This window comes from Bufo bufo, chromosome 7 (assembly GCF_905171765.1).
Source record: "Bufo bufo chromosome 7, aBufBuf1.1, whole genome shotgun sequence".
In the NCBI taxonomy this organism is placed as follows: Eukaryota; Metazoa; Chordata; class Amphibia; order Anura; family Bufonidae; genus Bufo; species Bufo bufo.
In genome coordinates this window covers 225,647,560-225,663,134 of record NC_053395.1, presented here as the reverse complement: position 1 = coordinate 225,663,134, position 15,575 = coordinate 225,647,560, and the positions used below count along the sequence as shown (strand labels likewise).

The window sequence follows — 15,575 nt, the reverse complement described above, 5'->3', positions numbered from 1 at the left end:
TTGGAAAGTCTTCAGACCCTTTTGCACATTTTGTTATTTTGCTCCTTGAGCTAAAATCCTAAATAAAATTAAAAAAAATCCAGTTTCCCCCCCCCCATCATTCTGCTCTCAATACCCCATAATGACGAGGTGTAAACAAGATTTTAGAAATGTTTGTAATATTATAAAAAAAAAAAAAAGTAAAACTAAAGTTTATCATGGACATTCGGCCCCTTTGCTGTGACACGTGACATTTCGCTCTGGGGCCTCCCATTTCTCTTGATCATCTTTGAAATGTTCTGCACCTTGATTGGAGTCACCTGTGGTAAATTCAGGAGATTGGACACAATTTGGAAAGACACAGCCCCGTCTATATAAGAGGTCGATGCATCAGAGCAAAAACCAAGCCATGAGGAAGAAAGAACTGCCTGTAGAGCTCAGGGACAGGATTGTGTGGAGGCTCAGATCTGGAGAAGAGGAGGACAAAAACATTTCTGCTGAAAGTAATCAGGGGAGAAGGGACTTGGTAAGAGAGGTAACCAGGAACCCAATGGTCACTCATGGCTGAGCTCCAGAGATCCTGTGTGCAGATGGGAGAAACTTGCAGAAGGTCGACCATCACCGCAGCCTCCACCAATCTGGCAGAAAGAAGCCTCTTACCAGTAAAAGACACATGAATGAAACCAAGATGGAACTTTTTTTGGCCTCAATTCTAAGCGTCATGTCTGGAGGAAACCAGGCGCCGTTCATCACCTGCCTAATACAATCCCTACAGTGAAGCAATGGTGACAGCATCTTGCTGGGGGGGCAGGGAGACAGGTCAGGGTGGAGGGAAAGCTGAATGGAGCAAACTACAGAAATATTCCTATGGCTGTGCACACCTTCAGGGGCAATTTTTTTTTATGATTGCATTTGACTCATTTGGCTACAACTCATTTTTTTTCAATTGGTCTTTACTAAAAAAAAAAAAATATTCAGCCCTTCTGTCACAAAGGGTTAACTATTTGTCTAGTGGTGTGAATTGTACTTTTTGTCTTCACTTTGTGTCATCTAAGAACCCTTATCTCTAAATTGTTAATTGGTCATAAACACTTGTTTAAGCCACAATCTTATAAGTAAGATAAGAAATGAGTTATAATGAGAGAGATAGATAAGGAGCCGTCAGCTGAGCTGCCTGACGGAACACAGTGAAAACACAGAGCATGCTACTAGAGAATCTCAAGGCTGTACAGAGAAAAGGGCTCAATATTTTTCATAAAGACCAATTGAAAAAATATATATTTTAGCTCAAAAGAAGTACAATGCAATAATTTATAATAACTGCCCCCAAACGTGTACATAACATTTAATGGAAACCTGATCCAGAGCTCTGGACCTCAAACAATGACCCTAAGCACGCAGCCAAGACAAGGAAGGAGCGTCTTATGGACAGCTCTGCGAATGTCCTCGAGTGGCCCAGCCAGAGCCCTGAATGCAATGGAACATCTCTTGTCCACAAGGGCCCCCATCCAACCTGACAAACCTGGAGAGGATCTGCAGAGAAGAATGGACGAAATCCCCAAATCCAGGTGTAAACCTTGTGGTATCATCCCCATGGAATGGAATCACTGCCAAAAGGGTCTTCAACTAAGACCCGAGTAAAGGGGCTGAAGACTTATGTCCATATGAAAATTTAGTTATTTCCTTTTTAATAAATTTGCAAAAATTTCGAAAATTCTGTTTTCACTTTCTCATTATGGGGGAATTTAGTACAGAATGATGGGAAAACCAGATTTTGTTTTATTTTAGCACAAGTAGCAACATATGTGAAAAACAGTGAAAGGGTCTGAAGACTTTGAGTGCAGTTTAGATTATAAAAGGTGTGATCCAATGGCTGGGGTGCCACTGTATGAATGAAGCCGTGGTCATGCATGCACACTGACACTCCACGCAGCTGTCCCCGGCAGTCCTATAGAGATGACTGGAGCGGCAGCGCACATGTGTGACCGTCACTCTATTCTTACAGTGGTCCCCCCCCAACTTCTCCAATCCTCATCTCCCCCAACCCCTGCCATCAGGGAAGAGTCAGAAGACCCCCCCCCATACACATTAGATGGTTGTCGGGTCTGGCCATTTCTATTCTGCATTTACCCAGTCATCGATAATAAGGCATCACGTTCATTAGTGCATTCGTTCAGCTTGGCAATTAAGCCAGGTGGCATGGCGACCTTCCAGAGCCCAGCCCCAGACATCACATCTTTGGAGAGGGGAGGTTTGCAATCATTTTCTTCAAAGCTTTGGCGTTCTCCCCATCTGGAGCCTCTGGCCACCTGCTGTGATCTGAAAAGGGAGGACAAAGTGCGTGAGGAACGAGGCCAATACCTAGAAGTGCAAAGTGATAATCACAGGAGAGGTATTCATAAGGCGGCCGCAATCGGTTCTAAGTCGTATCACTTTCAGATTTCTGCAGCCATTGGTCAACCCGTGTCCACCGCATGGCGGCCAGAACATGGAAATCCAACATTAGAGGTCAATAAAACAGAGTTTACCTGCCCGGGTGAAAGACATTACATCTCCCACTGCTGCTGTTAAAGGGGTTATGTCCCTTCAAGCAAATGGCATTTATCATGTAGAGAAAGTTAATACAAGGCACTTCCTAATGTATTGTGTGATTCTCCATGTTGCCTCCTTTGCTGGTTTGATTCATTTTTCCATCACATTATAAGCTGCTCGTTTCCAGGGGTTATGACCACCCTACAATAAGGCAGCAGTGGTCATGCTTGCACACTATAGGAAAAAGTGCAAGCCTCTCTGGCAGCCAGGGATCAAGCCAGCAAAGGAGGCAATATGGAGAATCACAATACATTAGGAAGTGCCTCGTATTAACTTTCTCTACATGATAAATGCCATTTGCCGACATGAGACAACCTCTTTAATTAAAAGGAGTTATCCAGAAATATATATATTGATGACCTATCCACAGAGGATGCGACACCCAGGGCCCGAGCTGTTCAGCTATTCGAAGAGGTCGGCGCTCAATGAGTGATGCGACCTCTTCGAAGGTCATGAGATGTCAACGTACATCAGTCAGCGCTGTGCTTGGAAAGCTGCTGGGAGCTGATCGGCGGGGGTGCCGGAACTCAGGACCCCCGCCAATCTGATAATGATGACTTATCCGGAGGTCATCATTATCATTTTACGGATAACCCCTTTACTTATTAACAAAGAAAGCCAAAGCTGATCTGTGTCAATCTCATCAACCTCCTCTAGGGGGCAGAAAACAACAGGCCTTTTACTTCTGACATTTAGGCCTCATGCACACAACCATGTCCGCATTTCAGTCTGCACACACATACATACACTGGCACTATTATAAAATTATATATATATATATATATATACACACATACATACATACATACATACAGTATATATACACTGCCTGTCCAAAAAATAAATAAATTGCCACCTGGATGTAACTAAGCAAATATCTATGAGCCTCCTATTGGGTAATTACAGCACGGGGGCGATTATCTTTCAGCTGGCAACAAGTTATTTAACTCCGACTGGTGCAATGAGTTGCTTCTCATTTCTTAAACATCCATGTCGAAAGCCACATCTCGTGGTCGTGGAAAAGAGGTTAGTCTGTTTGAGAAGGGTCAAATCATTGGCATGCATCAAGCAGAGAAAACATCTAAGGAGATTTCAGAAACTACAAAAATTGGGTTAAAGGGGTTATCCCACTTTGCGTTTTTATACTCACCTGCTGCCACCGCGCGTTCACTTCCTGGATTCTGGCTGGGGGCGGGCTTCATCTTGATTGAAGTCTTCTCCCGGCCGGGCCGCGCACTGGACTGAACGCGCACGCCGCTGCGCATGCGCCATGGTGACTTATTTCTGGCCAGTATAGTACAGAGCCGGTGTGCGCGTTCGCAGCTCTGTACTATTCTGGCCGGGAAGAAGTCACCGTCGCGCATGCGCGGCAGCGTGCGCGTTCAGGACAGCGAGCAGCCCAGCCGGGAGAAAAGGAATCTTCTGGGCAAGCGCGACCATCGGGATTTTGCAGAAGAGCGGTGGTCGTAACCAGGGGAGACCGAGTCACAACAATAAGGTAAGTGGGGATGAATTTTATCCTAAACGGTGGGAATTTGTTAATAAAGTATATTTACAAAAATGATCACTGTCAAATCATTAACAGATTTAACAGTGATCATTATGATGGGATAACCCCTTTAAGAATATTGTTGAGCGAACTTCTGTTTTAAGTTCGGCGTCTAAAGTTCGGCTTCCGGTTAGCGGAGAATCCCGATATGGATTCCGAATTCCGTTGTGGTCCGTGGTGGCGGAATCAATAATGGCCGATTATTGATTCCGCTACCACGGACCACAACGGAATTCGGAATCCATATCAGGATTCTCCGCTAACCGGAAGCCGAACTTTAGACGCCGAACTTAAAACAGAAGTTCGCTCAACACTAGTTAAGAACTGTCCAACGCATTATTACAAACTGGAAGGATAGTGGGGACCCATCGTATTCGAGGAAGAAATGTGGCGGGAAAAAAATCCTGAATGATCGTGATTGGCGATCACTTAGGGCTCTTTCACACTTGCGTTGTCCGGATCCGTCGTGCACTCCATTTGCCGGAATTACACGCCGGATCCGTAACACCGCAAGTGAACTGAAAGCATTTGAAGACGGATCCGTCTTCCAAATGCTTTCAGTGTTACTATGGCAGCCAGGACGCTATTAAAGTCCTGGTTGCCATAGTAGTAGTGGGGAGCGGGGGAGCAGTATACTTACAGTCCGTGCGGCTCCCGGGGCGCTCCAGAATGACGTCAGAGCGCCCCATGCGCATGGATGATAAGTATACTGCTCCCCCGCTTCCTACTACACTTTACCATGGCTGCCAGGACTTTAGCGTCCCGGCAGCCATGGTGACCACTCTGAAAAAGCTAAACGTCGGATCCGGCAATGCGCCGAAACGACGTTTAGCTTAAGGCCGGATCCGGATCAATGCCTTTCAATGGGCATTAATTCCGGATCCGGCCTTGCGGCAAGTGTTCAGGATTTTTGGCCGGAGCAAAAAGCGCAGCATGCTGCTGTATTTTCTCCGGCCAAAAAACGTTCAGGTCCGGAACTGAAGACATCCTGATGCATCCTGAACGGATTTCTCTCCATTCAGAATGCATTAGGATAATCCTGATCAGGATTCTTCCGGCATAGAGCCCCGACGACGGAACTCTATGCCGGAAGAAAAGAACATCGCAAGTGTGAAAGAGCCCTTAAACGTTTGGTCAAATCAAATTGAAGAAAAACAACAGTAGACCTCAGGGCTATGTTTAATAGTGAAACTAAGAGCATTTCCACACGCACAATGCGAAGGGAACTCAAGGGATTGGGACTGGACAGCTGCGTAGCCGTAAGAAAACCACAAATCAGTGAGGAAACCAGAAAAAAAGGCTTCAATTTGCTAGGGAGCATAAAGATTAGACTCTGGAGCAATGGAAGAAGGTCGTGTGGTCTGATGAGTCCAGATTTACCCTGTTCCAGAGTGATGGGCGCATCAGGGTAAGAAGAGAGGCAGATGAAGTGATGCCCCCATCATGCCTAGTGCCTCCTGTACCAGCCTGTGGGGGCAGTGCTATGATCAGGGGTTGCTGCAGGTGGTCAGGTCTAGGTTCAACAACAGTAAGTGCTCCAAGAATGAGGTCAGCGACCACCTGAACATCCTGAATGACCAGGTTATTCCATCAATGGATGTTTTCTTCCCTGATGGCACGGGCATATTCCAAGATGACAATGCCAGGATTCATCGGGCTCAAAGTGTGAAAGAGTGGTTCAGGGAGCAGGAGACATCATTGTCACACATGGATTGGCCACCACAGAGTCCAGACCTTAACCCCATTGAGAATCAATCTTTTTTTTTTTTGGGACAGGCAGAGTATATATATATATATTACACTCCCACCTGGTGGAAGGATGGCTTGTCCTGAGGATGGACCCTCAATATCTAAGTCCTGGAGAACCTCTTCATAAACAAGTTATCATCTGTCTATTTGTTACATTTTTTAGCATCTGAAACATTACAAAAATGGCAGAAAACAAGTTAGTTCTTCAAAGGGGTTCTCCAACCTTCTATCAGACCTCCAAGAGTGGGCGACCCGCGGTGGTGATCGTAGGTACCGGCCCCCACTGCAGAGTTCAGTCTCTATTGCTCCACGGCCGGCGCCGTTATCAACATCCTGTTGATGGGAGGTAAGCGCATCATGTGACCATGAGGAGCAGGTCACCACTGCAGCGTTCACGTGCCCCTCGTTCAACATCAGTGCAGACGGGAGATGAAAGGCCGGCCACCCAGCAGCGGAGACCAGGTAAGTACGATCACCACTCTGGGAGGTCTGATATAATGCTGCACCCCTTTAATTAAGGTGACAGCTCAGAAGACACTAAAGACTGAACCCTGCAGCTGAGGCCCTGTAGTCACATATCACTGTATACCGGCTCGGTGGGGGCTGAAGAGACGCTCTCTTGGCCTCTGTCAGTGGATGGATTTTGCATTTTTTAGAGCTTGTTTTATAGGGAAAACTGTAACATACGAAACTGCCCTGAAATTTTTTTTATTTTTTTTTATCACGTGGAACCGCAATGTCGTTTTCTGTAGCCGCAGAACTAGGCCCCTGTGGGGACGTATCTCCTACCTGGCACATGCCAACTGCTGTGGTACAGGCTTTGCCCGCCGTCGACCTTCACAGTCTCTCCAGTGATGAAGGAGGCGGCAGGAGACAACAGGAAACAAACCATCGGCGAGATCTGTATGGGAGAGAAGCGAAACTTCAGATACTCCTGCAGGAGCCCATGAAGATCTGAAGAAAGATGCTAATGGGTGTAATATTTGTTACAGCTCAGGGTTTGTGACCTGGAGACCTCAGCCCGGACCCCTTCCTACCTCTTCAGGGAGTCCGAGTCTCTTAGCTGGAATATTAGGGATATAGCTGTGGAACATATTGAGCCCCATGTCTCCGTAATTCTCAGTGGCAGTCTTCGAAAAGATGGTTCCCTGCAAAATACAGAATCAAGAGGTAAGTAACCTGTGGTTGGGATCACTATGACTAGGGATGAGCGAATTTTTATATTTTGAAGTTTGTGTGCAGTTTGTGTTGTGGTATTTACTGAATTGTGTTATGGATTCCGTTACCACGGACCATAACGCAATTCCACGACGGAATGTGTACCGGAATGCCTTTAGAGGCATTCATTCCGTCATAATAGAAGTCTATGGGCTGCATAACGGATCCATCCGGTTACGTTATGCTGGAGTCCTGTCCTGCATAATGTAAACCGGACGGATCCGTTCTGCAGCCCATAGACTTCTATTATGACAGAATAAATAACGGAACGCCTCTAAAGGCATTCCGTCATGGAATTGTGTTATGGTCCGTGGTAACGGAATCCATAACACAATTCAGTAAACACGAACCGAAAACGAATTTCAAAATTTGAAATTCGCTCATCCCTAACTATGACGTTAGAGCGTACAGCAGAGACAGGCGACAGTCTCGCATTTAGCGGTTTGCAAAAATTAAAGCGAAATTCCAATAATCCAGTATTTAATGTGATCAGGTTTTTTTAACAACCATTTAATAGTCAGGCAATTAATGACAGATTAAAGGGGTTGTCCAAGTTATTTTTATTGATGACCTGTCCCCAGGATAGGTTATCTATATCAGATCAGTGGGGGTTCGACACCTGGCACCTCCGCCGATCAGCTGGTTGAAGAGACGGCTGTGCCGTGCCAGCGCAGCCTTTACCTTTATTGTTTCCCTGCTCACCATCGCAACGGCAGCAGTGATCAGTGTAATTACAAGAAGCCGCTCCATTCACTTCAGTGGGGCGGCTCGTACCTAGTCAAGTGTATACTACAGACCCGTCCCACTGAAGTGAATGGAGCGGCTTCTTGTAATTACACTGATCACTGCTGCCGTTGCGATGGTGAGCAGGGAAACAATAAAGGGAAAGGCTGCGCTGGCACGGCACAGCCGTCTCTTTAACCAGCTGATCGGCGGAGGTGCCAGGTGTCGAACCTCCACTGATCTGATATCGATGACCTATCCTAAGGACAGATAATCAGTAAAAATAACTTGGACAGTCCCTTTCATAGAACGCTATGGTGCGTCCACACGGTACGACTACTCTGCTGCTGAAAGTCAATCACGATTTCTCTGAAATGTCCCATGAAGAGCAGCAGGGTCAGGTAAAATCCTGTTAATCTGGCGCAGGACTCATTTTTATATTCCGGATTACCAGGATTTCTCAGATGTAAAGCTGAATCTACAGAACGTATACTTCTCACCAGCTCTAATATTCTGGTCACATTCAGAGCTGCTCTCACTATTCTTCTGACAGCGTAGAGAAATTGGACAGATATCACCAGGTAAGAAGACGTAGTTAAAATAAAAATAGAAAAATCCAAGATACTTACAGGAGCAACAGAATTGATCCGGACACCAGTGTGCGCCCATTCAATAGCGAGGCTTTTTGTCAGGTTGTCCACAGCGGCTCGTGCTGCTCCCGTGTGCCTATCACCCAAAAAATACAGCTGGGAATGTAAGCACCAAACACTGAAGTCCCAAACCATCCAGCATTATACTCCAGAGCTGCACTCACTATTCTGCCAGTGCAGTCACTGTGTACATACATTACTTATCCTGTACTGATCCTGAGTTACACCCAGTATTATACTCCAGAGCTGCACTCACTATTCTGCTGGTGCAGTCACTGTGTATATACATTACTTATCCTGTACTGATCCCGAGTTACACCCAGTATTATACTCCAGAGCTGCACTCACCATTCTGCTGGTGCAGTCACTGTGTACATACATTACATTACTTATCCTGTACTGATCCTGAGTTACATCCTGTATTATACTCCAGAGCTGCACTCACTATTCTGCTGGTGCAGTCACTGTGTACATACATTACTTATCCTGTACTGATCCTGAGTTACATCCTGTATTATACTCCAGAGCTGCACTCACTATTCTGCTGGTGCAGTCACTGTGTACATACATTACTGATCCTGTACTGATCCTGAGTTACATCCTGCATTATACTCCAGAGCTGCACTCACTATTCTGCCGGTGCAGTCACTGTGTACATACATTACTTATCCTGTACTGATCCTGAGTTACATTCTGTATTATACTCCAGAGCTGCACTCACTATTCTGCTGGTGCAGTCACTGTGTACATACATTACTTATCCTGTACTGATCCTGAGTTACATCCTGTATTATACTCCAGAGCTGCACTCGCTATTCTGCCGGTGCAGTCACTGTGTACATACATTACTTATCCTGTACTGATCCGGAGTTACATCCTGTATTATACTCCAGAGCTGCACTCACTATTCTGCTGGTGCAGTCACTGTGTACATACATTACTTATCCTGTACTGATCCTGAGTTACATCCTGTATTATACTCCAGAGCTGCACTCGCTATTCTGCCGGTGCAGTCACTGTGTACATACATTACTTATCCTGTACTGATCCGGAGTTACATCCTGTATTATACTCCAGAGCTGCACTCACTATTCTGCTGGTTGTCACTGGACACAGTCAGCACCAGACACATCCTAACAGCTTATAATGGGGGCAGTAATTAGTTTTTTCCTACATTAGGTTATTGTACAATGGGAAGCTTACGCCATGCCAGGAAATCCCTTCCACATGTCTGCCACAATGTTCACGATGGCGCCGCCATGCTCCTTCATCCAGGTGTTGTACACTACACGAAAAAAGACAACTGTCACTCTCGGTGATCTACCTCCAAGGGGCAGCTATAAGGTGGCTCCTCATTTTATCATGAATAACCAGGCGATACTATAATGGTACAGGCTTTAGTGGGCGGAGATGTTGGGGGCTCAGGGTCTTTATTCAGTGGCAGATTCTTTGGATTCTCAGGGGTCGGACATCAGAACCGGCTCAGCCACAGCTCCAGCACAGAGGAGAAGAACGTTTGTAATAGATCATATCAGATAAAAATGCCTTGTTCTCCAGTTATCAGCTTCCCCCCATCCTTAACTAGTCTTGTGAGATCAAAGCAGACTGCCCGCTCACTGAGGGATCAGATTACAGCACCTAGTAGAAGTATATGGAGAGGGGATGGGGAGGATGTAGCTGCAGTGAGGGAGACACAGGCACAGAGGCTGCAGCAGCCATAGCAAGTGTTATATCTCACTTCAAGTGCTTTATTCACATCTATACTACTCAGTCCTTCTCTATAATGTTCTGCATGGTTCTGACTGAGTGAGAGAGAGCTAGGAAGCAGGATCTGCTGTTATCATGTGTAGTCTATGGGCAGACATTATTACAGCTCATCTACACCCCTCCGCTCAGAGGCAACTGAGAATTCAAGATGGAGCCTGCAGAGGGGCATATGCTAAAATGTCAGACACAAGTCGTAGTCTTATCACTCCTGTATACACATATGGCAGCATATTCTGAAAAGTCATTTGCACTTTTATTGACACATACTGGAAGGATAGACCGGTTCCTACCCCCAAGGGTGGGGGTGCTGAAGCCAAGTTATGTGCCCTGACACTAGCTATGGTGAGCTTGCCCTATGTGTTCCCCGCTATCTACCTGGATCCTATGTAACCTACTGAAACACACTGGGGCACTGTTTCTTAGTCGTGGCACCAGTACTATGTACTACACCCTATCTGGTCCTATGCTGTTCTGGGTTTAGGGTCATGTAGGGATACTGGGGCACTCTGTGGGGGTCACCCTTTATTGGGGAGGGGGCTCAGCTCTTTAGGGTTATTCAGGTGGTCAAGAGGGATAGTTTCTGCTGATGTAGGTATTCCTTGGAGAGCCATATCCACCAAGCAGAGATTGATGTGAGGCTATCGTGGAGGCCGCTTCTGGTGATGGGTAAAAACAATCATAGCCGCCATCTTTTATCAGCGGCGGGATCTAAAGCTCAGCTACGTCTGCCTCCTACATACAGCGGATGCAGGTAAACATGTTAAAGGGGTCGTCCTTTAATTCTTAAAGGGGTTATCTGGTTATAATTATATTTTAAGTAATGCCCGAAGCCTTGCTCTTGAGATGGTACCGGAATGCCTTCTCCTGATTGGTCCTCGCACAGCCACCTCATCCCTCCGGCACAGACACCTATTACAATCTCAAAACCCATATGAACCTTCCCCTATTTACACAGGGAGGGGGGGGGGGGGGGACTCTCTGCCGGATCTCAGCTGCAGGTGACAGGGACTTGTGACTTACTGCCCCCGGCTCCTGCCCTGTTAACCCCTGCAGCTCCTATTGACTGTTCTATCACTCGCTGCTGGGCTGTGTACTACGCGGGGTCAGATGTATCTATGGCTGGGTAGCATTTAAAGGGGGTTTTCTGGGATTTACACATCAATGACCTATCATCAGGATAGGCCACCGATATCTGATCATGAGGGGTTAAACTTCCATAAAAGTCACCAATCAGCTGTAGGAAGAGACTGCAGTGATTAAAGCCCTGTGGACTCTTCCTCGTCCAATGACGTCTCATCTATTGGTCACATGATGTTTCTGCTGCTCAGTCCTATTCAAATGAACGGGGCCGAGCTGCTATACCAAGCACAGACAGTATACAATGGGTGGCGCTGTGCCAGGTGATGTATAAAGAGGCCGAAGGCCGTCTTCCTCCCTTCAATAGGAGCTGAGCTGCCCACCAGTCACACACAACTGGCGCACGTAGCACAAAACGGGCCGTGCAACACAATATTGTCGAACGGCCAGACAAAAAAGGAGACTTGCGACACTTTTTATGTCTAAGTCCCTGAGTAAATGTGCCCCAGTGTATGGAGCCCTCCACTCCGATACTGCGGCTCAAAACAGCTGATTGGTGGAGGTGCTGGGAGTCAGACCCCCACAGATCTGAAACTGATGACTTATCCGGAGAATAGGTCCCAGAAGACCCCTTTAAGGATGCACCGCCACTTAAGGGCCAGTGCAGCCAGCCCCGGACATATTTCCCTTTAAAGGCTTGTCGCTTTCATGGAGGGGATGGGAATAACCCACAGTAAGCAGCGGCCTGGAGAGGCAGAGTTGCAGAAACGGTCAAGTGCCCGGTGCTCCGCTGTTTCCATAACTCAACCTCGCCGGCGCTGATTGTGCGATATTCCTGTCTTGGACAAACCATTTAATACTCACCTTCTTTGCAGCAATAGAAGGTGCCGGTGAGGTTGGTATCCACCACGGCGTTCCAGCCTTTCGAAGTAATTGCTTCGCTTGGACTCGGGAATTGTCCTCCGCCATTGTTGACCAAGAAGTCGATGCGACCGTAAAGTTTCAAAGTAGATTTCACCAGCGACTGCACCTGAGGTGAATGAGGAGAGAGACGGCAGGGTGGGGGTTAATAGACTGCACCTGAGGTAAATGAGGAGAGAGCCGGCAAGGTGGGGGTTAATAGACTGCCCCTGAGGTAAATGAGGAGAGTGCAGGCAGGGTGGGGGTTAATAGACTGCCCCTGAGGTGAATGCAGGCAGGGTGGGGGTTACTAGACTGCCCCTGAGGTAAATGAGGAGAGAGCCGGCAAGGTGGGGGTTAATAGACTGCCTCTGAGGTGAATGAGGAGAGTGCAGGCAGGGTGGAGGTTAATAGACTGCCTCTGAGGTGAATGAGGAGAGTGCAGGCAGGGTGGGGGTTAATAGACTGCCCCTGAGGTAAATGAGGAGAGAGACGGCAGGGTGGATGTTAATAGACTGCCTCTGAGGTGAATGAGGAGAGAGACGGCAGGGTGGAGGTTAATAGACTGCCTATGAGGTAAATGAGGAGAGAGACGGCAGGGTGGAGGTTAATAGACTGCCTCTGAGGTGAATGAGGAGAGTGCAGGCAGGGTGGAGGTTAATAGACTGCCTCTGAGGTGAATGAGGAGAGTGCAGGCAGGGTGGGGGTTAATAGACTGCCCCTGAGGTAAATGAGGAGAGAGCCGGCAAGGTGGGGGTTAATAGACTGCCCCTGAGGTAAATGAGGAGAGTGCAGGCAGGGTGGGGGTTAATAGACTGCCCCTGAGGTGAATGAGGAGAGTGAAGGCAAGGTGGGGGTTAATAGACTGCCCCTGAGGTAAATGAGGAGAGTGCAGGCAGGGTGGGGGTTAATAGACTGCCCCTGAGGTAAATGAGGAGAGTGCAGGCAGGGTGGGGGTTAATAGACTGCACCTGAGGTGAATGAGGAGAGTGCAGGCAGGGTGGGGGTTAATAGACTGCCCCTGAGGTAAATGAGGAGAGTGAAGGCAAGGTGGGGGTTAATAGACTGCCCCTGAGGTAAATGAGGAGAGTGAAGGCAAGGTGGGGGTTAATAGACTGCACCTGAGGTGAATGAGGAGAGTGCAGGCAGGGTGGGGGTTAATAGACTGCCCCTGAGGTAAATGAGGAGAGTGCAGGCAGGGTGGGGGTTAATAGACTGCCCCTGAGGTGAATGAGGAGAGTGCAGGCAGGGTGGGGGTTAATAGACTGCCCCTGAGGTGAATGAGGAGAGAGCCGGCAGGGTGGGGGTTAAGGCTAGCATCACACTAGCGGCACCCTTCTCCGGGGGGTGAACAGCCTGCCGAATCCATGCTGCCGCTAGTGCACAGTACCGCCGGAGGTCTGCCCCATTGACTATAATGGGTAGCGGGCCGGAGGTCCGGCCGCAGCACGGCAAACATGGCGAGAGGCAGCCGGAATAAGGCGACTTTCACACTAGCGCTTTACTGGATCCGGCAGGGTTCAGCAAAAACGCTTCCGTTACTGATAATACAACCATCCGCATCCGTTATCTTTAACATAGCCAAGACGGATCCGTCATGAACTCCATTGAAAGTCAGTGGGGGACGAACCCGTTTTCGATTGTGGCAGAGAAAACCGATCTGTCCCCATTGACTTGCATTGGGGGTCATGACTAGCGATGAGCGAACTGACACTAGACTGCACCTGAGGTGACTGAGGACAGCACTGGCAAGGCGGGGGTTAATAGACAGGTCTGCACAGAGAGTTGAAATGAGGTGTGTTCTCCTCTCTGACATGATCCCCCCTGCTGAAGTCCTCTGTGCTGCTGAAGGCCTGACCGCCCCTCCGCGGTCCCCCGCTCACCTCCTCCTCCTTGCGGATGTTACACTGCAGAGCGGTCACCATGGAGGGGTCCGGGGGGCTGATCTGTGACACCAGATCCTGGGCGGCCTCTTTACACCGCTCCAGTTTGCGGGAGGCAATGACGACGCTGCAGCCTGCAGAGACACAACAAGAGCAACCACAGTGTAAAGCATGGAGGACAGCAGAAACGAATGGGGGTCAGTCACTAGTCAGTTGTCTTTTGGTAGCCTTACCTTATTGGTAACCAAGATCTCTGCTTGCTGTCAGTAAATGAGGGTGAAATCGGACAGGGCAGATAATTCAGAAAATACCTTCCATATAGATGAATGTGAGGCTGGCCCTGTTATGGGGGTCTGCGGACTCCCCAGGGACCCCTCACCCCATCTTATGTCTCGTCCTGGTAAACTACAGGATGGAAGGAAGCTCTTGTACCTGACCAACAGCCGGAGAACTACAAGTCCCAGCACGCGGCGCCGACCTCTCTGCGCTATTTTCACTCTGTGAGCCGCACTGCATGCTGGGACTTGTAGTTTTACATCGGACTGAGGGGTGCAGGAGTCTTATGTCACCGCCAGCAGGAGCAGCAATGCCGTGTCATCCGGAGACGCCGCGCCCCGGACTCCTCACCTAGTGCCAACAGCTCGGCCGCGATGGCTTTCCCGATCCCGGTGCCCCCTCCGGTCACGATGGCGACTTTGTCCCTGAACAGTCCAGGAGCGAACACACTGCGAGCCGCCATGATGAGTCTGCAGAGATCACGTGACACATCCGCGTTCAGAGTGCGCGTTACCATAGTGCCACAGACAGAGGGACACGCCCCATAACAGGGACAGCAACAGACAGAGGGACACGCCCCATAACAGGGACAGCCACACAGACAGGGGGACACGCCCCATAACAGGGACAGCCACACAGACAGGGGGACACGCCCCATAACAGGGACAGCCACAGACAGAGGGACACGCCCATAACAGGGACAGCCACAGACAGAGGGACACGCCCCATAACAGGGACAGCCACAGACAAGGGGACACGCCCCATAACAGCCACAGACAGAGGGACCCCATAACAGGGACAGCCACAGACAGAGAGACACGCCCATAACAGGAACAGCCACAGACAGGGGGACACGCCCCATAACAGGGACAGCCACAGACAGGGGGACACGCCCCATAACAGGGACAGCCACAGACAGGGACAGCGACAGACAGAGGGACCCCCTATAACAGGGACAGACAAAGGAACCCCCAGAACAGGGACAAAGGAACCCCCATAACAGGGACAACCACAGACAGAGGGACACCCCATAACAGGAACAGCCACATACAGAAGTACCCCCATAACAGGGACAGCCACAGACAGAGGGACCCCCCATAACAGGGACAGACAAAGGAACCCCCATAACAGGGACAAAGGAACCCCCATAACAGGGACAGCCACAGACAGAGGGACCCCCTATAACAGGGACAGACAAAGGAACCCCCAGAA

General features: G+C 48.7%; 1 protein-coding gene across 1 annotated transcript; it reads right to left on the bottom strand.

Annotated features, from left to right (window-relative positions):
- Positions 1-1,328: 1,328 nt before the first annotated feature.
- PECR (peroxisomal trans-2-enoyl-CoA reductase) lies at positions 1,329-14,868 on the bottom strand. The gene is made up of 8 exons (XM_040440003.1): positions 14,715-14,868; positions 14,088-14,221; positions 12,169-12,334; positions 9,664-9,745; positions 8,440-8,536; positions 6,907-7,017; positions 6,659-6,770; positions 1,329-2,298 (listed from the first exon to the last, which is right to left on the bottom strand). The coding sequence occupies exons 1-8, from the start codon at positions 14,824-14,826 to the stop codon at positions 2,210-2,212; spliced, it is 903 nt and encodes a 300-aa protein (XP_040295937.1). The 5' UTR covers positions 14,827-14,868; the 3' UTR covers positions 1,329-2,209.
- Between the last annotated feature and the right edge of the window lie 707 nt (positions 14,869-15,575).